We start from the raw sequence: 22,862 nt of genomic DNA on the forward strand, positions 1-22,862 counted from the left end.
AAGGTATCAGCTCTTCATCCTTTAGCCGTCAATCAAATTGATGGGCTCTACATGTTATTGAAGACAAATCTGTAAACTATCTTGTGATTTCCTCTTATGCCACAGGGCTCAACACAAAATCAGCAATGTCATAAGCTTGAATAATGTGCCCATTATTCTCAGTATTAGCCACTGAAAAAATTAACATTGAACGAGATGCAACTGAATACACCACCTTAATTATTGGGTACAATACCTCTATCCAAAAACTAATTGAGCACGCATTACCTCAGTATGTTTAGTAACCAGTTTTGAAATGAAAAGGTAACTTTTAGGAATTAGCTTGAGTCTTGCTCCCACTTGTATGCCCCTGTGCTACTTTCATTTTCTGTAAAATGATTAAAAAATAGTCAATGTTTTTAACCCCCTTGGCCAGCTAGAGCAAGAATTATTTTTATCTCGTGGTTGCTTGCCCTGTTTTGAAATGGTAGAAGAATGACCAATAGTTTGAAAGCTTTGACAGAGTTGTAGTGATTCCTCAAAAGAGGCAGCATCGATCATATGGACCCCTATCACTTGAGATGTGCTCTCTTCTTATTACTACCACCACAGAAGAGGGTACAGGAGCCTGAAGACACACACTCAATGTTTTAGCAACATCTTTTTCCTCTCCACTTTCTGCATAGACAATGAACACTACCTCATTATTTTGGCACTACTTATTGAATATATATCTATTTCTTATTGTAATTTATAGCACTTTTTACATATTACACTGTACTGTTGCCACAAAACAAATTTCACAACATGTCAGTGATATTAAACCTAATTCAGATTTTGATTCTGATTCTAGAAAGCAAAACTTCAGAGATGGCTTCATCTTCTACGTCAATGGCAAATACTGCTCCGTACCCAATGATTGCAAAACTTACGTCAATCCAAAAGCATGAGCAAAAAGCTTTAGTATAGCTCAAGGGCATAAAAGGGGCATGGCAAACACAAATCCACTTTCTTCTTCAAGAATGAAGCTTGTGGGTTCATATCACAATAATCCCATGTAGCATCAAGGGATTGCTTGACTGTCAAAGGTGGAGTCCTTTACCTAAAGTGTCAAACCTGTCTCTCTACTGATGTAGATGAACAAAAGGTCTCATGAAATTATTGAAGGAACATCACCTGGGAAAATGTTTTTCCTTTAATTAACACTTTTAAATGCAGTTAATTAACTTTTTGTGGGTATGCATATTTGCTTTGTTCCATTTTTTCCCCTCAATGATTATGCTTCAAAAACAATTCATTGGCCCAATATTCTGAAGTGTTATGTAGAGGGGATTTGCAAGGTGTTTCTGGGTTGAAGATTGCTTAGTCCAAGCAGCTACTTGGTAGAAGAAAACTGAGTTTGCAAAATATACTTATCTTAGAAGTCAAATCTAATATTAACATTGTGAATGAAAATGTTTTAATTTCTAACGTTGCAGTGCTGTTGATATACGATCTGTATCAATGGTTCACCGGAGAAACCCAGGCAATGTACTCAATACCAACAAAATGATCCGATTTGCAGGGATGAGGGTGGAGGAACACATGCCCACATCTACTGTATAATTTAATCACATTTGCTTTTATTTGTAAGGCACCATAGATATTTCCTTACAGCACTAGCGAACTAATTTAATACACTTTTGTTTTATTTAAGACATAATAAATGTATTTTAACACCGCCACATTAAATCTTCAACACAATTTGCATACATAGTCATACAAACCATACTGGTGCATATACAGTATACAGCTTCTGCTGCACCAGAGGAAACAAATGAAATTTTAAAAGCAAAGTGTTTTTTTTATAACTTTTTTTTTTTTTTTTTTTAAAGTGATTTGAAGCTCCGAAGTCACAGCATCAGATGGATTACCTTAATAGTTATAACCATTCTCCTAATTCCATCGTGAAGGAGTTTATGCATTATACAATGACATTCAGGAAGGTCTCTGAAACATTGGTTATCGCTGGGAGCCTTATTAACACTTGGAGGACTGAGAGAGCATGAAAATAAACAGTGGAGATTTTAAAATTTCTTCAAAGGTCAAATCTATCCCACTGAAAACAATTATTGATCCCCAAAAAAATTTAGACCTTTTGTCTCAAAGTTTCCCTTAAATTGGGATTTGATCGTAAGTAGGATCCACTGTACAGAAAAAGTTTACATTTGTAACTTATGCAAATACTGTGAAATTGAGCAATATTGCAGAGTTTTGTACTAATTCTAATTGATAATATTCAGTATTAAAATTTTACAGAGAACAGCTTGTAAATAGAGCGTGTATAAGAGCGGCAAAGCACTTTTGCACTAACAGCTTCTCTTTTGACACAAATGTCCCATAGAATCATACATTATTTCCCATTATAACAAGGTTTTGACTTTTAGTGCTTTTGGCTAACTATGCAGGTCAGGATATAGCCATTTTCCTTTGTCTAATCCGGAGCACAGCACTGATATTGTACACGGCTTCCAAGCAGATTGCTGGGATAGATGAGATGCACCAACCTATACAAGCACACAGCTCTGTTTTTTAAACTAACTGCAGATTGTAGCATGATTATACATTACACTCGACTTAAATGTGCGAGGCAGTTAAGTGCATGTTACACGTTCATTAAATAACAAAAATTAAGTTAAAAGAAAGTGACCATAAGAGACCACATATTTACTAAATTTCATCTTAAAGCGGCAATAAATTTGGTTTTTAGGGTGCCTGCTTAATTGAGGTGCAAGTTCCTTATTTCTTCAAAAAATATTTGTTGAGAAAATGCTGTGTCACTGACTGCTTAATTCAGCCTCAAATCTGATGAGAGGTGATCGACCTCTAATTCTATTTCTGTCTCTCCACAGATGCTGCCTGACCTGCTGAGTATTTTCCACGCGTTTTTTTTTAAATCCTAGATTCAGCCAAATGCAATGAAAACCTGGAATATTCTGAGAATTACTGGACAGTTCTTGCAATTCAGGTTGAAAAGTGAGCAGCTCACCAAGCCTGGAAACCTGGAGCAGGTCTCTAGCAGGTGACAAGGTGTATGTCAGTCATAGGTTTCTGGGTTGAAATCCTGCCAAAATGAACATGCCCCAGAATCAATAAGCCATAATAGCCAGCTATCCATTCTCTGACATATCCATGATCTTCTATATGTAAATCCAGCTGTACAGAATTTCACTGGCACTATGCTAGATTATTTAAAAATTAAAATCAAATGCAAGATAGACAACACTTGCCAAAAACTACAAGATGATTATTGTGTTAAACAAAAGTGCCTAATGCTTAGATGAAAAGGTGAAGTGAAAATGGGATTTTTTTTTGGTTCATTAGTGCTCAATTTTATTTTGAAAGCAGAAAGCAAGTAAAGAGCGCAAAATGATTCTCTAGGTTTTGTTTTTGTCTATTTAAAGTCTGAGTACATTGATGCCAGATCTTATGCCAGTGGTCTAAGCATTGCTGTTTATTCATTTAGACCAGGATTCTGAAACTTTTTTATGCCATGGAGCCAAGTCTTACCATTAACTGAGGGATCTGCGTGGATCCCAGGTTGGGAACCCCTGATTTAGACCAACTCGCCTAAGATCTCAATTCCGGTAAAGAAATTCAGGGCATATCACTATTGTACATCCTCTCCCTGTCCGAAATATGTGTGTGTGTGTGTGTGTGTGTGTGTGTGTGTGTGTGTGTGTAACGATCCAGTGGGAGTTGGTGCCATCAGGGAAGAGGGCAAAATACTCCAATGCCACGTCAAGCCCTCCACGTGACTCAAGAACACCAATTCTAATTACAAGAGATTCTGCAGATGCTGTAAATCCAGAATAACACACACACAAAATGCTAGAGGAATTCAGTAGGTCCAGCAGTATCTATGGGAAGGTACAAAGAATCAGTGCTTTGGGCCGAGACCCTTCATATCAGGGGTGAAAAGGAAGGGGCAGATGCCATAATAAAGTGGAGTCCTGATGAAGGGTTTCAGCCCAAACATCAATTCTTTATTCCTTTCCATAAATGCTGCCCAACCTGCTGAATTCTGCCAGCATTGTGTGTTACCAATTCTAATCCATCACTTCACCCACCACACTGACACGTAATATATGCAAGAGAGGCTTACCCCAGTGAAAGGTAATGCGTTTATCAAAATAACAGGCAAGAGTGATCTTTCCACATAGGTGATGAAACTCAACTACATCAGCAATTCTAGTTTTACTAGATGTCAAAACAACTGTAGCCTAAACAAGTCAACACAGACCTGGCTTAAGCTGATTTAGAATACTTACAAAAGTGCCTCAATATTTAAGGGTGCCCTTTTACCCCCTCTAATTGTACTGCACTCAGCTCAGCTGAGGTTTAACATCATTTTACTCAAAAGAAAAATTGATCCCTGGCCCAAGGTTATGTGAATACTATAGTCACTGGTATGGCAACACATGCACAGTCCATGTGCACATCATGCAAGTAAGCAGGCAAATTGTACAGCTAATCAGAGAAAGCAGGACTTCAGATTAAAGGATCAGGATTTGGAGTGGTAGGTTTGGCTGAAAATTTTCACTTGCATCAACCTGAAAAGTGGGGGTTGTGCATGGAAAACAATGACAAACAACACCATATTCCCCAAACAGAAGCTATTTTCTCTAACCTATTCAGCCATCCACTCTGAAACCTGCCTGCAACAATTCTCTGGTTTTTTTGCAAAGCAAAATTTGCTTCACATCAACACAACGGACTAGGCAATTTAACAGCCCCTCACTACAAATAAACTGACAATGTGAAAAAAAAACTACCCCTTCTCCTTTAGAGTTGAGTTTTACTTTAAACTTTACTCTGGAAAAAGTCATTTTAATGACTGAATGCTTAAAATATGCTCTATAGAAAGTTACCATCTTTGGATGATTTTCTGCTAAGCAAGTCGAGGAATGCAAGCCAGCTTTAAATGAATAATTGTACCTGGCACGCCAGAGGAAGAGGGAGAGGTGGCCTAATGCCAGCTAGCAGTAGTAGCTAGGAGCTGGTTTAAATCATAAGAAAATAAAAGAACTGAAGAAATTCTCGTTGAAATTTAAAGCCATAGCATATACACAGTATAGTTTAACACTTATTTCTATAAACTTCTTATTTGGAAATCCATCAACAGCCCACAGAATTCCACAGTTTCCAAGTAAAGTTCAAGGAGATCCAATTCATGGCTTTTGATGCAAGGTTGTGCTGATCCACCTAAATGTGACCTATACTTTCAATAGCTAGAATACATGGACAAAAAGATAAAATATACCATATTTACTCGAATCAAGAAGACAATAAACACAAATGCACTCAAAAAAGTCTGTTTTGAATGCATTGGGAATGTAGGAGAGTTAAGATAATGGCAGATATAGTGATTTGTTACTTCAGGAGTTAGTATGGAGATTGTACAGAAGGGCAAATGTTAAGGAAGAGAGATCCTTTACCGTGACATTCTAGGTTTCCATGTTACCAAGACTCGTTGATATCTGTTTCGCATGTTGTTTATTTTTCTTCTTTTTTTGTGCATGTGGGGGGGGGGGGGGTGGAGAATGTTCTGAGAATTTTGTGCGGACTTTTATTTGAGATACAGTGTGGAACAGGCCCTTCCCGTCCACCGAGCCACCCACCAATTGAGCCCTAGCCTAATCACAGGACCACTGAAAATGACAAATTGACCTACGAGCTGCTACGTCTTTGGAGGAAGCTGGAGCACCTGGAGGAAACGCATGCGATGATGGGGAGAACATACAAACTCCTTACAGAGGAAGCTGGAATTGAACTCAGAACATTGTAATAGAGTCGCACTAACCACAATGCTACTGTGGCATGCCCTCTATTCCCTGCGTTTTGCAACGTTTATATTCCTTTCTGTTTTCACTCTCTAAATGCCCTCATTTCGCAGCTTTCATGGTCCACTGTTCAGGTTCTCTTTCTCTCCCGAACGTTCTGCCCTTATTAATCTATTGGCCAGATAACATCACTTGCAGCTCATCCCCGTGGCAACCCTAGCCTGAATCACAGATATTCCTTGTCCTATTTCTTCTTCCAACACTCGCTCTACCACTTAAAAAGCAACTTATTCATTTTTTGTCCCAGTTCTGATAAAGTGTCTTAGACATGAAACATTAACATTGTCAGTTGGAAAGCAGAAATTGGGTGTGTGGGGTACAGTTATGGAAAGTGGGGAGCTTCGAGGTTGCATAAGCAGGAACCTCATCCGTCAGTTATTTACAAAACTCTCCACATATCAAAACGCGAATGTACAAATTAATTCAGTGCAAAGCACAGGTGGTAAACTGATCTTGCTCCAGTGATCCTTTGTAACTGCTAACCCTTAAGAGGTGTGCCTCAATGCTCAACGATATTTGGCCATTGGCTCACTTCAAGCATTATGTTCTGTGTTGTCATCAGCCTAAGTTTGTTGTTCCTACCTGTGCTTTATGGTGCACTGGGCACACGAGCCTGAGTTGCTCAACCCACCACTGATGGAAATTGCGCAAGGAGCCAGCCAGATTCGAACTGGGGACCATTTACCTTGAAGTCTGCAGCTAATGTCACTGCACCACCTATGGTACTGGGGTTCATTTCCACCCTCTCTACTATAGACTTGGATAACAGAAGGCTACTATTAATTAAATTTTAAAGAATTTGTTAAATTTATCATAATTAGGGACAAAACCAGCACAAATTATGAGCTACCATGGCTGTCATCAATCTGTGCCATTACTAAGGAAACACCAGGAAGAACCTTAGAACCTATTTTTTTTGTTTCTGTGCAAAATTAGTTTATGGCCATTAGATGGAGGAATCAGAACCAATACTTTTTGTTGGCTTCTTTAAGTGGACCTGATCGGGGGAAGGGGGAGAAAGCAAAAGGGATGTCTTCAAGTTATAAACCACTGAAGGATGCATAAAGTCCACCGTCAACCTAGAGGAACAACCATTTCTGTTGCAAACTAACCAATCACAGGGCCAACTTCACCTCAACTTATCCACTTACCTCAAAGACTATTTTTTTTGTTGCTGCTATTCTGTTTACTATTAAAAGGGCAAATTGAAAACAAATATTCACCACACCCACATCTGACTGCAAACTGCAAATATATTTTGGCTAATATCCAGAGTACCAATTCCTAGCAGGTTAACATTGGGCCTACTACTTTTGACAATATTTAGGTTAATTCCAGAGGGCTGTTCAACAATAAGGCTTCCATAGATTTCCTCTCCCATTCCTCACGGGAGAGGCTTACTGAAAAACCTGACTGCACAGCCACAAATCCTTCAACATTTCACAAAGGTGTACACAAGTTTTGTTTTTAACTAGAGCAGCCATTTTGTTTTGATTTGACCTTTACAGCTGCCACTTTGATGCCCATTTAACCAAACCCACACACAAATACAAGCATGTTTACTACAGCACTTCCTTGCTAGATTTGGAACATTTTGGCACAAACTGAATGATATGCCAATATATTTCTCTTTTCCATTTGGGAAAAGGTAGATGACAAAATAATGTTTGTGGCTGTCTCCAACTTAAAAGCAGTAATCATTATGACTGTAGACCAAAAGATTAATGACCCAATGACAAAAATTGCCCACAAAAAAGCAAGATGACACAGCAAATTGTTGATGGTTCTGGAGAAATACCAGATGATAAAATATTTTGTTTAAGGTATTCACAGGCCATTTTAGAATGGATTTCATTAGCACTGACCATCGTTTGACCACAAATTTGGCAAATTTGCTTTGGTTTCTGAGATGATAGAGAGCTGAATTGTCACAGGTCATTCCACAAAGTTAATCACTTAACAACCCAATTTTGGAGGCAACTAGTAGGAAAGGCAAATTCCTGCAAAGCACAACTTCGATGAACTGGCTGAATCAGAAGCAATTATCTTGGAAATACTGAACACTAGAAAGTCCATTAGGTCGACAAGCCAATAAGTTAAGGCCTCGTCCGAGGCAACTTCAAACTTAGTGTGTATTCCTGCTTTGTTCATGCTAAAACAAAGTTGCTTTTAATAATATACTGTAGCTTTAAAATAAGTTTTGTTCCCCTAAATAATAACATACACAGCACAAAATTGCCACCTCCGAGATATATACAGGCATTAAAACAAACACCAAAAGATCATTTTTAAGGATGTTGTGTTGAATGATCCTCAAAAGTTCCTAATCCGGTTTCTGCACTCCCTCATCTCTCTGGTGATCGCTATCGTGATGGTTCTTGTCATCTTTCGTAGCGAGGTGGATCTGTGAGCCCAGGGCACTGGACAATGCCAGGAGCCCTGCACTGGCACTGACCGATGGAATGACCGGAGGCTGCAGGCCCGCTGGAAGAGGAGTGAGTGGCACTGTGAGTCCGTGGAGGTGAGACAGCTGCTGCGCTTGAAGCTGCTGCTGCAGAGAACACAGAGAAAAAGGCAATCAGAGCCTGAACAAGCACATTCTGGACCAAGCAGGTCTCTTCTCCAGCAGGCACACCTGATTGCTTATTTAACAGATAGATTATTACACTGAGCCTTGACAGGCACAATAGCAGATCAAGCAGTCAGCCTGACTGCTTGAACACACATGGAATGAAGGAGATCAGAGAATGAATCACAAGACACCAATCTATTTTGAGCGTCTCATTACAAAGTGCAAAGCACTGAAGCTTTTTATAAAGCACTTGAACAAAGAGATTTGATTAGAGCTCTGCAATTTGTACCCTACCATGCTGAAAAGCTCCTAAAGGACGAATTAAATTTGACAATTTTTAAAAGAAAATCTTACTAATGCAAAAGAAAATCCATTCTGGATTTGACGTAAACTGAAACCCAACAGGTTGACATCGGCCGGATTAATATTAAACAGACTTCTAATTGAGTAATGACAATTTTCACTTAGAATGCATCTCAGAACACTTTGTCCCAGATGGGCTACAATTTGGAGCTTTTGTAAAATTAATAAACATGGACAGCCCAGATTTTGTCCAAGATGACTATGTATTGACAGGAAAAAAGAAGGGCAATTCTGTTAGATGTGTAATTTCTTTTTCTTGTGGGCATAGAGATACTTGGATAATTGCATCTCTCAGCAATATCTTTTTGGTCTGTCTCTGGAATTCAATTGGATTTTTGGGCCTTTAGCATCCAAGTTCTCCATAAAGATGGACACAGCAAGCAGCAAATCTATGAGTCCGTGAGTCGACTGGAGCCTGGAGGCTCTGGGTCAGCCTGTCGTGGAGTTGGAGGCCTGTCTGTGTGTGTGAGTGGGTGGGTGGGAGGGCGGAGGGGAGGAAAGGAGCTTGCTTTGTGGCTGTCACGTGGTGGCGGCTGTTTCTGCTGTGCAGCTGCTGTTTCGTGTTGCTCCGCTAAACATTGAGGGCATGCTGCGTTGGTGCGGAACGTGCGGCGACACCTGCGGACTGCCCCCAGCACATCCTTAGGTTGTGTTGGCTGTTAAAACAAAAGATGATTTCACTGTGTGTCTTGTGTTTCGATGTACATGCGATAAATTAATCTGAAATCAGTTCAGGTCCTCATTGAATAGTTTGCAAGGCAGCAGTGGCTGTGGCTGGTTCATTAAAATGACCATATCTCTGGCACTTCAGATGGATTGCAAATTATGCACAGGGAATTCCAAAGGCAGGGACAGGAAGGTCTGCTGCATGGTTATCTTCGGTGGAAGTAAAAGAGATGAGGGGCAGGATATAAAGGCAGCTATTAGCCCCTTCCCCCCCCCCCCCAGTGTTAACTTGCTGCTTGCTGTAATATTCTCCAGGGGGTAAAAGATGATTGCACTGATGTTAACATGTTAATCACTTGGCATTTTAGTTAGGAAGGCACGAATTAAAAACCAGACATCCATAGGCAGTATATGAAGCATCCAGGCTCTACCCAGTCTCCAGTGGTAGCTTATATCAGCCTGAATGCAATGATTGGTTGTAATTATTACTGCAATGGAGGGCAGGGGAAAGACGACACAAGAAAGAGATGAGGCCTGCTGTGATGTGCCATGTTGTGGAAGAGCTCCCCCATGGCTTACATACAAGTAATGATGGTCACTTGGTCTTGGCACTTAAACAACAGCTCTTCTTTTACAGAAATTGTTGCTTGATTTAGAAAGAGATTATTAGGGTAGCAGTAGTGATTGAAAGGGGTTGGGGTGGGGTGAGGGAGGGTCAGAATGTTCAGAAACACAAGAGATTCTGCAGATGCTGGAAATCCAGAGTTATACTCAGAAAATGCAGGATGAACTCAGCAGGTCAGGCAGCGTCTTTGGAGGGGAATGAACAAACGACATTTCGGGAAGTGGCCCTTCAGGACTGGAAAGGAAGGAAGAAGGAAGAGAGAATAAGGGTCTTGACCTGAAAAGTTGACTGTTTATTCCTTTCCATAGACGCTGCCTGAACTGCTAAGTTCCTCCAGCATTTTGTGTGAGTTGTGCCAGAATAAGGGGGAGGATGGATTGGAGTACAGGCTGAAGGGTGATCGGGTCAGGGGTTCCCAATCTGGGGTGCATGGACCCCAAGCATAAAAAAAAGCCAGGAACCCCTGCGATAGGTGAAGCCAGGTGAGGGGGTAAGGTGCTGGGTGAAGATTAGAATTTAAGTGTTTGACATTACTATGGTAACAAGCTTCAGATAGTCAGAGACTTTCTATAATCACAATGCTTCTCAGTCCTCCCTGTGGTATTGCATAGAGATTTTGAAATGCAAGTTAAGCTATAAAAGTTCAAATTTTAATGTTCAGAGTAATATTTATTTTCGGAGTACAGACAGGTCACCACATGCAACCCTCAGATTCTTTTTCCTGTGGGCATACTTAGAAAATCTATAGAACAGTAACTGTAAACAGGATCAATGAACAACAAACTGTGCAAATGCAAACATAAATAAATGGAAATTTAAAAAAAACGAGAGCATGAAATAACATGATAAAGAGTCCTTAAAGTGAGACCATCATTTGTGGGAACACCAGAAATAGAGTGAGTGTTTGTTCAACAGCCTGATGGTTGAGGGGTAGTTACTGTTCTTGAACCTGGTGGTGCGGGTCCCGAGGCTCCTGCACCTTCTACCTGATGGCAGCAGCGCGAAAAGAGCATGGTCTGTGTGGTGAGGATTGTTGGTGATGGATGCTGCTATCCTGCAGCAACATTTCAGGTAGATGTGCTTACTGGTTGGGAAGGTTTTACCCGTGATGTGTTTGCAATGTACCAATGTGCATATACACTGTTAGGAATTACTCTGGAATTGTGAAATTATGGCTGGGATAATTATGCAATGAGTAATATGAGAACCAGACTTCAGGAAATGAATCCTGTATAATTTAACTTTCAATTGATACTTGTCGAGTGAAAACTTTCACTGGATGTACGACATTCTCTGTCCCATTGAAACTACATAGGGAAAGACAAGAGATAAATATTTCTGAAAATTGGTGGATTGTTAGAGGTGTATCCCTTGCATTTAGTGCTTAGTTCAAAAGTGAACTATTTTGTCTCTTGCCCTTCCGATTAATTGTATGTTCATGGAGCCTTCCCTCGACACTGCAACAAAAGGGGTATATTTTGGGTGTCTGGATTTTGAAACCATATTGAGCATTCAGGGAGATTGACCTATGGGATGTGCGACCTTTATAAGTTTTTAAAACATTTATTGAGATTTAGCATGTTATAGGCCTTTTTGGCCTTTTGCCTCCATTTAATCCTAGCCTAATCACGGGACAATTTACAATGACCACATAACTTACCAATCTGTACAGTGGGAGGAAACGGCAGCACCTGGAAGAAACCCAGGCGGTCACGGGAAGAACGTACAAACTCCTTACAGGCAGCAGCGGTAATTGAACCTGGGCCTCCCGTACTGTAAAATGTTGTGCTAACCAGTACGCTACCGTGTGACCCTATATAACTCTCTAAGTTTATCTGACTATATTCAAAATGTTAAAGTTAAGGAGATGATTATTGCAGTTGAAACTGTAGTTAAATGTTTATTGCAACAGACATAAAAGTTGCTGGTGAACGCAGCAGGCCAGGCAGCACCTCTAGGACCCTTCGTCAGGTCCGGCCCGAAATGTCGACTGTACCTCTTCCTAATAGATACTGCCTGGCCTGCTGCGTTCACCAGCAACTTCTATGTGTGTTGCTTGAAATTCCAGCATCTGCAGGTTTCCTCGTGTTTGCGTTAAATGTTTATTCTTATCTTTGTGTTGAAGAAGTGTAAGATATCGTGTCAAGAGAGTGAGGTTATTTTGGATGCTCCTGGAATCTCTCCTGGAGGTTTGCTGTGAATAAAGGCTTTTACATTTCCCAATTACAGCTTCCAAGTAGCTCACTTTTAGGCAGTCACAACAGACACATCCACGTGCGTACATGAATGTGCAAATGAATAAAGTAGACATACCCTGATGACTGTATTAAGCTCTGGGGCAGTCACCTGCTTTGCACGCTCTATAGCCTGAACCACCTGCTGCTGATGCTGCAAAAAAAAAGACAAAGGCAGAAATGTAATCAGACCGCAGACTGTCAAAACATTGGTTCTCAGTTAGCGAACACCAGTTTATAGCATTCAGGCATTCGACAACGAACTTGAACTACCCATCTCCAATGGGTCTTTTATTACTGTCGCTATTTTAACAGTCAGACAGACAGAATTAAGATGTAGTTACCTCCTGAGATAAGAAAGGGATGACTTGAGCACAGATTCCATTCAATCTTTTGACAATTTCAGCCTACAACAGAAAAAGAAAACATTCAACTTATTTAAACACTTTTATGACTGCAGACCAATTGACTTTTGCAACACTTCACAGCTTAAAAAAAAATCAAATGTTCTGTACTGCTTCAATAAAGTTCCCACCCAGGGCAATAAGCTACACCACATTAAGTCCAGTAACGGCCTTAACAGCAACAAGCACAACAAAGAAGTCTCCATTGTACCTTCAGAGATATAAATTGACATGATATTTCATAAAGAAAAGCAACAATGAACAGAGAGACCAAGCCAGAGAAAGCAACAAGTAGTTTACTCCAATCATGAAATGACCTTATAGCCCTCAAGCAGTTGATTGAAGCCTTCACCACTACTGGGCTCAACTATTTATTGATACTTGCAACCCATCTAGAAGTACAAATATCTATGGCTGTCATATGTCAACTCATTTGGGTTTAGATTCTGACCTACTCGAAATCGTCAAAATAAAAATTCCACCCCCCTCCACGTTCATTATTAAATAATTCAAAATGAAACTGGTAAACTTTCCAAAGGAATTTCAAAGAGAATTTACTATTGAAGTATACGTCACCATATGCTACCCAGAGTTTCATTTTCTTGCAGGCATTCACAGTGGAACAAATAGAATGAATGAAAAGCTACCCACAAATAAAGACTGATAAACAACCAATGTTCAAAAGAAAGCAACCTGTCCAAAGATAAAAAATAACTAAATAACCAATACTGAGAAGATGAGTTGTAAAATCACTGAAGGCAAGTCCATGGATTGTGGACTCAGGGAATGAATTTCAGGGTAGCGTTAAGGTGGCATATTTGTACTTTGATAATAAACTTACTTTCAACTTTTCCAAGGTTCAATATTTCAATTGTTAAAATTAATTTCAGAGGATAATCTTAGGTCTGTGATCACTGGTTACAGTATCAAATCTGACCTCTTCCTTATTACTGATAACTTCAGACTACCCGCAATATTATAGTGAACCAAGGTTATCGAAGTTGGATGCATGGGCATGGTGAGAGTCCAACCCTACTCTTCTCAACACTAGCAGAATTCAATGCTCTCCTGCACGTATCAGAGAACAGTCCACAGGCCTCAGAGCTGGAAGCACACACAAACCTTTCACCAACAAAGTTTAAGTTGCTGAATAATTTAAAAAAAATTCCAGATCAAGTTTCTCACAAAACTCTAGCACAGAGTAACCAAGAGGATAAACAGAGATTAGGTAGAGAAGCTCATCTCTTTGCACTTAGCAAAGCCTTTGATGAGGTTCCGCAAGGCAGGCTAGTTGGCACGAGATCCAGGGAGATTGAAAATTGAATTCATATTTTGCCCAAAGGTAGGAGGCAGGGAGCGTGACATGTTGAAGTTTATTTCTTGCCATGGAATCCTGGGACTAGTGTGTGTTATAGGATCAGGGGCTGGGGCTTTTGTTAGTGATTTATATAAACTATTTGGATGTTAAAAGCAGAGCTAGCAAGACTGCAGGCGATACTGAAATAGGTAGCATCATAGACAGCGAGGCAAGGCGGAACCTTGATCAGTTAAGTAGGGTGCGGACTGGCAAATGTATTTTAATTCAGATAAGTGTGAAGTATTTGTTTTGGGAATTCAAACCAGGCTAGAACTTGTGCAGTGAATGGTCAGACCCTGGAGAGTGTTGTGGAATAGATGGACTTAAGGATGATTTATACTTCTGCGTAGTGGCCTACACTGTTGTGAGCATTTATACTTGTGCATTGGTGTGTCTGCGTTGCTCTGCAAGTCACCGCCAAAACGCTAGTTGGCGGTGGGGTTTCTATGCCACTGTGCTGAAACTCAACACGAAGAAACTCAAACTTCAAACAATGGCAACTGAAACTGAAGGAGGGTGAATTTTCTGTGCTTGTCCGGCCACTGAGAGACATGGACAAGGAAATGCATTACAAATATTTTCGGATGTCGGCAGGTAGATTTGATGATTTGGTTCATCGTCTCCAACCATTTATTTCGCATCAGTGTACGCACTGTATACTCAGAAACTGGCGATCACCATTCGAGTTTTAGCTTCAGGTGGAAGTTAACAGGCTGTAGCAGCTAGCTACAAACTGGCATCAAGCACAGGGTCCTCCATAATTTCGGAGGTCTGTAAAGCTTTATGGAAAGCATTGCAGCCTGAGTTCCTTCCCTGCCCTTCAGTCGCCCAATGGGAAGTTATTGCAGTGTAGGAGGAAGTGCGATGCCTACAAGCGGACCAATCACTGTTGTTGCCGTCTGCGTCACCGCGAGGCGTAGTTACATTTTTGGGGAGGTGCACGTCAGGCTATGGCTTTGGTTTGACGCAGAAGTATAAATCAGCCTTCAGAAGTACAGAATTTACTGAAAACGGCATCACAGATAGCCAGGAAGCATCAGTCGAAGCACTGAGCGTAGGATTTGGGACTTTATGTTGTAGTTGTACAAGATGTGGAGAGACCACATTAGGAGTATTAAGTACAGTTTTCGTTGGCGAGTTATAGGAAATACATCATTAAAATGCAAAGAGTGCAGAGATTCAGGGCTCACACCACCAGGTTCTAGAACAATTATTACCCCTCAGCCATCAGGCTCTTGAACTAAAAGGGATAACTTCACTTGTTCCATTATGGAAATGTTTTCACAACCTATGGACTCACTGTCAAGGACTCTTCATCCCACATCTCAATATTTATCACTTAATTATTCATTATTATTACTTCCTTTTTTGCATTGGCAGTTTGTCTTTTGCACACTGGTTGAATGCCCAAGTCGGTGTGGTCTTTCATTAATCCTATTATGGTTATTATTCTATTATGAACTTATTGAGTATGCCTGCAAGTAAAGGAATCTCAGGGTTGTAGGTGGTGACTATATGCACTTTGATAATAAATTCATTTTGAATTTTAATTGACAACGATGCCGCCACCCTCGACGACCCGAGTTACAGGAAGACATTATTCCTTGAAACGTTACAGAGATTGACAGGTGACTTTATGGAGGTGTTCAAGGTCATAAGGGGTGTGGGCAGTGTGAACACACAGTCTTTTCCTCAGGGCCGGGGAAGTAAAAACTAGCAGGAATAGGTTTAAAATTTAATAAGGTCCTTAGGGGCAATTTCTTCACACCGAGGATAGTGTGAGTATGAAATGAACTGCCAAAGAAAGTGTTGAGGAATGAACAATAACAATATTTAAAAGACATTTGGATAAGAACAAGTATGAGAGAGTTTAGGGACAGAAGAGCCAAATGCAGGTAAATGGGACAAGCTTGGAACCCCATGGACAAGTTGGGGTGAAGAGCCTTTACCTGTGTTGTACTACTCAGACCAAACATAACCCAAGAATAAAACAGGGTTGTAACGAGGTTTTTGATATAGCTGATGTGGTTGGTTACAAACTCAGTATATCAGTGCTGAGAACATTTAGTCAAAAGGTACATGGCAGTGAAAAAAAAGTTAAGTCAACCCCGCTAAATGTCTTGCCAATACACTTTGAGCACTGCCCTGAATACATCATCACAAATTGCTCCCAGTGCTACCAGCCCATGACAGACCTATAACCACCAGTACTTCACCCCACTGCTATTTCTTTTAAAAAGCTCCCTCCAGAGACAAGCCATGCTGTAAAGGACAAAATCTATTTAGATAATTGTGCAGCTGGGTGTTTTTCACAGCTCAAATGAATGTAGAGAAAACACTGCAGCAAGACCTTAGACTTCACTCTAATCCCGGTGATGCTGAGCATGTCCAATAAACATCAAGCCAAAATGAGACCATGGCCAATTTAATTCACCTTTTATACCATACTGTGAGATGCATAATTCAATAACTTTCATTTGACAGAAGCACCCTTAGGACCTTCACAGAGACACCAACAAAATTTAACCACTAATATTGCAATATAAATGTTAGGTTAGATAGCTACATGTTCCACTTAATTAAATCCCAAAAGAGCGCAACTGGTAGGCAAACCAGAAGACCCAGTTCAGCCATTGATCTAGGCCTTTCTAATGGTCCTTGCAGCAATCAGTTGATGCTACCATGGTGTCTGAGTGATTTGAAGAATTTCATAAGGTGGATAGGTACAGGCTCTCCAAAAACATCATTGAACTGCTGTCTAGTAACAATCTCTTGCCAACCCACAGCAATTAACTTCCATCAATTGTCCATGTGTGGCAAGATAAATCAAAATGGTAATAAATACATATTTGAGAACACACTTGCACAACCCACATATGCTAATGCAGCTCAAATCCAAATATAGAAGCATGGAAATTGGAGTCTGCTAATCAGTCTATTCTACCATTCAATCCACCACAGTACCCTATTTCTAGTTTCTCTCTGTTATCCTTTAATCCCTTTTGAATGAAGGAATACATCCAAGTTCACCCATTCAGAATATAAGGATGTCCCTTTAGAACAGAGATGAGGAGGAACGTCTTTAGACAGAATGTGATGAATCTGTGGAATTCATCGCCACAGATGGCTGTGGGGGCCAAGTCATTGGTTATATTTAAAGCAGAGGTTAATAGGCTCTTGACTAGTAAGTGTTTCGAAGGTTACGGGGTGAAGGCAGGAAAATGGGACTGAAAGGGATAGCAAATCAGGCACGATGGAATGGCAGAGCAGACTCAATGGGTCAAATGGCCTAATTCTGCTTCAATGTCTTAAAGTTTCACTGTTGTCTTTCCTATAACTACAACTCCATATTGGAGCTGTGCTCTACATGCAAACTTCAGCAGGAGAAAAATAAACTAAGTTATCAAAATAGCAGCAGTTAATGGCAGACCACAAGATTATACTCCCAAGTCAAAGCAAAAGAGTTTGTATGGTTGGATCATAATGGAGCTAGCAAAAAATTGTACAAATATGAGAGGAAACTTACATTAACATTGCTGTCTCTGAGAACCAATACAACATCGAATTCTTTCTCAGCCACCCATGGAGAAAAGGTGGGCAGTTTAATTTAACGAGCAAGCTGATGCAGTTGATGATTGTATTGTACATCAATATGCAAGTGTGGCTTTAGGCACAGTTGGTGCTGAACACAAAGTGACACACACAAGCACTGAGCTCCAGGTCTTTGGGGAAACAAGGTGTAGTTTATTAAAGTCAGCCGCTTTAGAATTCTGCTGTAATCAGCAAGGAAATAAATTGGGATGGCAGGCTAATTGATGCTTCTTTATTATTAATGCAGCTGCTCACAGGAAGCCAACACTATCAAAAAGATTCTTTTTTCCCACAGCAATATGCAAAGATAACAGCTTATGATTAAAATTGTTTAATTTCAGACTCACATCACATTCCATTTAAAAATAAATGGTTAAAAAAAGCAAGGTGATCAAACAAAAATAGACATCTTTCATTGGTTGTGAACTGATAACTGAATGGAAACTATGTTGGGCTTTGCCACAGTCATTGGGATCCTAACCAGCTACCAAGAGGGACACCAGGAACCTCAACCAACAATACTCAGAGTTCAAAGTAAGTTTATTATCAGAGTACATGTGTCACCATATACTACCCTGACATTCACTTCCTCGTGGCCAGTCACAGTAAATCCAAAGAAACACAATAGAATCAATGAAAACTGCATACACAATCAACCAATGTGCAAAAGACAAGTCGTCTTTTTGTATTTGCAGAAGATAATAATAATAATAGAGATAAGTAATAATATTGAGAACCTAAGTTGTAGAGTCCTTGAAAGTGAGTCCATAACAATTCAGTGTTGGAGCGAGTAAAGTTTTCTACTCAGATTCAGGAACCTGATGGTTGAGGGGTAATAACTTTTTCCGAACCTGGAAACAGTTATAACTATTTGTGATTTATTTTCTGTTTTTGCACTATTTTTATTTAACTATTCAATATATAAAATATATTTACTGTATTTGATTATTTCTCTACATTTGTCATACATTGCATTGTGCTGCTGCCGCCAAGTTAACAAGTTTCACAACATATCCCGGTGATATTAAACCCGATTCTGATTTTAACTGCAGACGAGCAAATTCCAAACATTTCTAAATTTAACAAGTCTGGTTTGTGTTGTATTGAGCTATGATTCAGTCTATTTTATCCAATCCAATCCCAACCTCCGACAACAGCAAGATCTAATCCCATCTCGCAATTTATTTTGAGCTCAACCTGGTGATCTTGGATTTTGCTGGTGAACCTTCGTTATGAGATTGGGTTCACCTAGCGCAAACAATCGGGTTTAGTGAAAACTTGCACTGAAAAACAATTCCCTTAGTTTGGCTGGGGAGCGACAAAAATTCAGACTCATTTATTTATTACATGTACAATGAAACATACAGTGAAATGCATCGGTTGCATTAACTAGTACAACTGAAGGATGTGCTGGGGCAACCTACAAGTTCGTACAACAAGCAGAAAGACCAAGCTCCAAATCTGAAGTTTATTACAAGTACTGTGTCCTGTGCACCATGCTCAAGGCTTCAGAAATGCAAAACATTGGGTGAAGGCATAGCCAATTGTGCTTGTTGAGTAGTATGTGAGGCAAGAACTGGAAGAAGCTATCAGGAAGGATCTCAGCCTAAAACGTTGCCTGTTTATTCCTATCCATAGATGCTGTCTGAACTGCTGAGACACCCCCCGGCAGTGTGTGCTTGTTCCTCTGGATTTCTAGCATCTGCAGAATCTCATGAGTTTATAATTATGAATTTCTACCCTACCCTAACTTTGACAATAGAAAATCCTACAAACAGGTGTTAAAATGCCAAATATTGTCTGTCTGCTTGTTTTCATTCTAAAATTAATTAGCAACCACACCTCTGTTCTCACCTTTCCGATTTTTCTCCAAACAAGATCGGAACCTGCAATTTTATTTTTAAGTTTTCAATGCAACCAATTTATAAAAAAAAGTGCAAGGATCTAGTTGAAATGTTGTCAGGTGAGCCAGATCTCAATTATGATATGCATACAAGAAGCAGCAAATCCTAATCACAAAAGAATCACAAACAGTGCAAGACTAGAGTCCTTTTGAAAAAAAGTTCAATGACTTGCATTTATAATATGTCCTTTTGCATAGCAAATCTCCAAGGGATACACAGGAGCATTAGCAAACAAAAAAATTGACATGAAGCTGCACGTAGTAGGTTATTACTTGAAATGCACTGCCCAAAAGCATATTGGATGCAAATTTAAAAACAACCAAGGGGGAGACCGGAAAATAGATAACAATAAAAATGCAGGATTTTGCAGAACCAGGAGTGGAACTAATTGGGTAATTCTATTCAAAGAGCTATCACAGACATGAGGGTCTAAACATCCTCTGCTTGTGCTGCCTCATTTATGCTTCTAGAAGGAAATGGATTGATTTTGATGATGTTTCCTTTATAGATCATGAGTGTCGCTTATTCAAAATTCAAGATGTTTATTGTTGTTCTTCAGTACATGAGTGTAAAGGAGAACAAATTGATTGCTACTCTGTGATCTGATGCAACATTAAAAAGCACAATAAGCATAAACAACACAATAAATATAAAAGCAGTCCTATAAACAGTGGACAATTAACTTGTGAGTGTGGCCATATAAACATGCATACAAGAAACAGCAAATTCTAATCACAAAAGAAACAGTGTCTTATATACATAGACTGATTGTATTACATGAGGTTCAAAGTTTAAAGTACTTTATTATCAAAGTATGTATACATTATACAACCTTCGTCTCTTTACAGGCAGCCACAAAACAAAGAAACCCAAAAGAACCCATTAAAAAAGACCGTCAAACACCAAGTGTGCAGAGAGAGAAAAAAAGATTGTACAAACTATAAAAGAAAGCAAATAGCATTCAGAACTGAAGTCCACTAAAGCAAGAAAATAGCGTTCAAGAAGGTGCAAGAGTATCTGAATATAAGGTGGCTCTGACAGGAAATGATAAAGTGACAAAGTGGCTCTTGTCAAGGGGAACTCTTATGGGGAGCAGCATAGCATACGAAAACACAGCAGGATAATAACACAGTGTAGGTAGGAGACATGGAATGCAAGTGCAGACTGGCAATACATGGGGGGATGAGGGGCTGTGGAGAGGAGTGGCTCAGTGGTGGGATGTGCTTGGGTGGGTTAATGGACAAAGGTGTTGATCAGCCTGATGGCTTGGGGGAAGTAAATGTTTCTGATACTACTGGTACTGGTATGCATGCTGCATACCAGGGCAATAGTTTTAATCCATACCCAAATCTCTCTAGGTGGCAGAAAGCGGCTGCAGCTGTACATGTGAAAATGCATACACATACGGGGGTGGGGGTGGGGAGAATTAACTGTACCAGTTAGCACAATGCTTTCGACCACCAGCCTCATAACTAAGATCCACTAGGAAAACTCACGACCAACAAACTGAGCAACTCAAAATCGGATGAGATTTTGCTCTTGTTGGAGGATGGGATTAGATTGGGCCAGATAGACTGAATCACAGTTGCATTCAACACCAACCAGATTTTTTGCTGTTAAATGTACAAGTGATTGGGTGAAACTTCCTTGTAGCCGATGACACAATAAGCCATGCTTCCAGCACCAACATTAAGCTTTCCACAGGCCAGATTGTATGGGTTAGGATTAGTAAATTGTGGGCATGCAAGGTAAATTTATTATCAAAGTACAAATATGTCACCAAATACAACCTTGAGATTCATTTTCTTGCGGGCAATCAAATTAAATTTTATCGTCGTTCAAACCATATATAGATGCAGCTGAAAGAGAGAGCATTCCTCTGGGGGCAAAAGTTCAAAATAGCAAGCAAACTCAAAAAAAAAAGTGAGAAACATAATTCAGAATATTGAGTAAAGAAGCATATTCACTCAAACAAAACATATATAGTCCAAGACCCTGAGCGACAATGTCCAGCAATTGATGGTGCAGTCTCCCGGCAGTGGACAGACGCACGCAATCCAGCCTGTCGTTCCACCGCTCAAATACAGGAGGGCAGCACCGACGGGCAAGGCCAGGCCCTCGTCAAGCTCAACCACACTTTAGCACTTCTGCGTTTCTCACACCTGGTCTGCAGCAACAGGCAAGCCAAGGCTTGAGGCCTAGTTCTTGCTACAACTGAAGCTACATAGCTTCCATGGCGACTGTCCCTCCACCAGATAAGGGTAACAGGCCTGTGGCAATTTACATATCACTGTCCAACAGTCTTGCGATCAGAAGTGAAATGCCTGAGACAGTCGCCCACGGTTATACTGCACCAACTCCAATGCTTCTGAGTAGTGGGTAGCAACACGGTCTGGAGCCAGGTCTGTTCCTCCATGCCCACGCTGGCTCCACTGACATCCCGGCAGGCTCCTCTGACATGCCAACCAGCTTCTTCGACACCTCGTCTGGCTCCGCCGCCGACACCAGTCCAGCTACTCCGAACAATGCGCAGCTCACTGATGGAGTTGCCCTGCAGTACCTGATGTTCCTGGGAGTAGTATTGTTGTTGAATCGTAAAAAAGACTTTACAAAGATAAAAAGCACCTTTGGTTGGTCCGAGAGAGGCCGCTGAGTTTCCATGTGCTGCCAACTTACTGGAAGTACCATTCACAGTAAATACTAGATCATTGAAAGACTGCGCCCTACAAGATGGGCAAACAACCAATGCACAAAAGGCAACTGTGCAAATACAAAAAGCAAGAAAGTAATAATAGATAAGCAATCAATATCAAGAACATGAGAAGAAAAGTCCTTGAAAATTAGTTCACAGGTTGAGAGAACAGTTCAGTGATAGGGCGAGTGAAGTTGAATGAAGCAATCCCCACTAAATCAAGAGCTAGATGGTTGAGGGGTATTAACTGTTCCCGAACTTGGTGGTGTGGATCCTGAGGCTCCTGCACCTTCTTCCTGATGGCAGCAGTGTGAGGAAAGCATGATCTGGGTGGTGGGGGCCCATGATGGTGGATGCTGCTTTTCTGCGACAACACAGTGTGTAGACGTAGTGCAGATGTGCTCAGTGGTGGGTACGGCTTCACCGTGATAGACTGGGCCGTCTCCACTATTTTTTGTAGGATTTTTCATTCAAGGGCATTGGTGTTTCCATACCTGGTAGTGTGATGCAACCAGTCAGCATACTGTCCACCACATATCTATAGAAGTTTGTCAAAGTTTTAAATGACATGCAGAATCTTTGCAAACTTCTAA

The 22,862-nt window shown here is 40.4% G+C and overlaps 1 protein-coding gene across 2 annotated transcripts in view; it reads right to left on the reverse strand.

Annotated features, from left to right (window-relative positions):
* Positions 1-1,579: 1,579 nt before the first annotated feature.
* The window catches only part of LOC140188069 (TLE family member 5-like), a 155,802-nt gene continuing 134,519 nt past the window's right edge, over positions 1,580-22,862 (reverse strand). Inside the window, exons 5-7 of one of the 2 annotated variants that reach the window (XM_072244010.1) lie at positions 12,666-12,728; positions 12,401-12,475; positions 1,580-8,409 (exon numbers count right to left, since the gene is read on the reverse strand). In XM_072244010.1, the coding sequence (XP_072100111.1) occupies positions 8,185-8,409; positions 12,401-12,475; positions 12,666-12,728 (363 nt within the window). In that variant the 3' untranslated portion in view covers positions 1,580-8,184. Of the gene's footprint in view, positions 8,413-12,400; positions 12,476-12,665; positions 12,729-22,862 lie in introns of both variants that reach the window. The other variant, XM_072244009.1, reaches the window with a different exon arrangement.

The sequence above is a fragment of the Mobula birostris genome, chromosome 26 (assembly GCF_030028105.1).
Source record: "Mobula birostris isolate sMobBir1 chromosome 26, sMobBir1.hap1, whole genome shotgun sequence".
In the NCBI taxonomy this organism is placed as follows: domain Eukaryota; kingdom Metazoa; phylum Chordata; class Chondrichthyes; order Myliobatiformes; family Myliobatidae; genus Mobula; species Mobula birostris.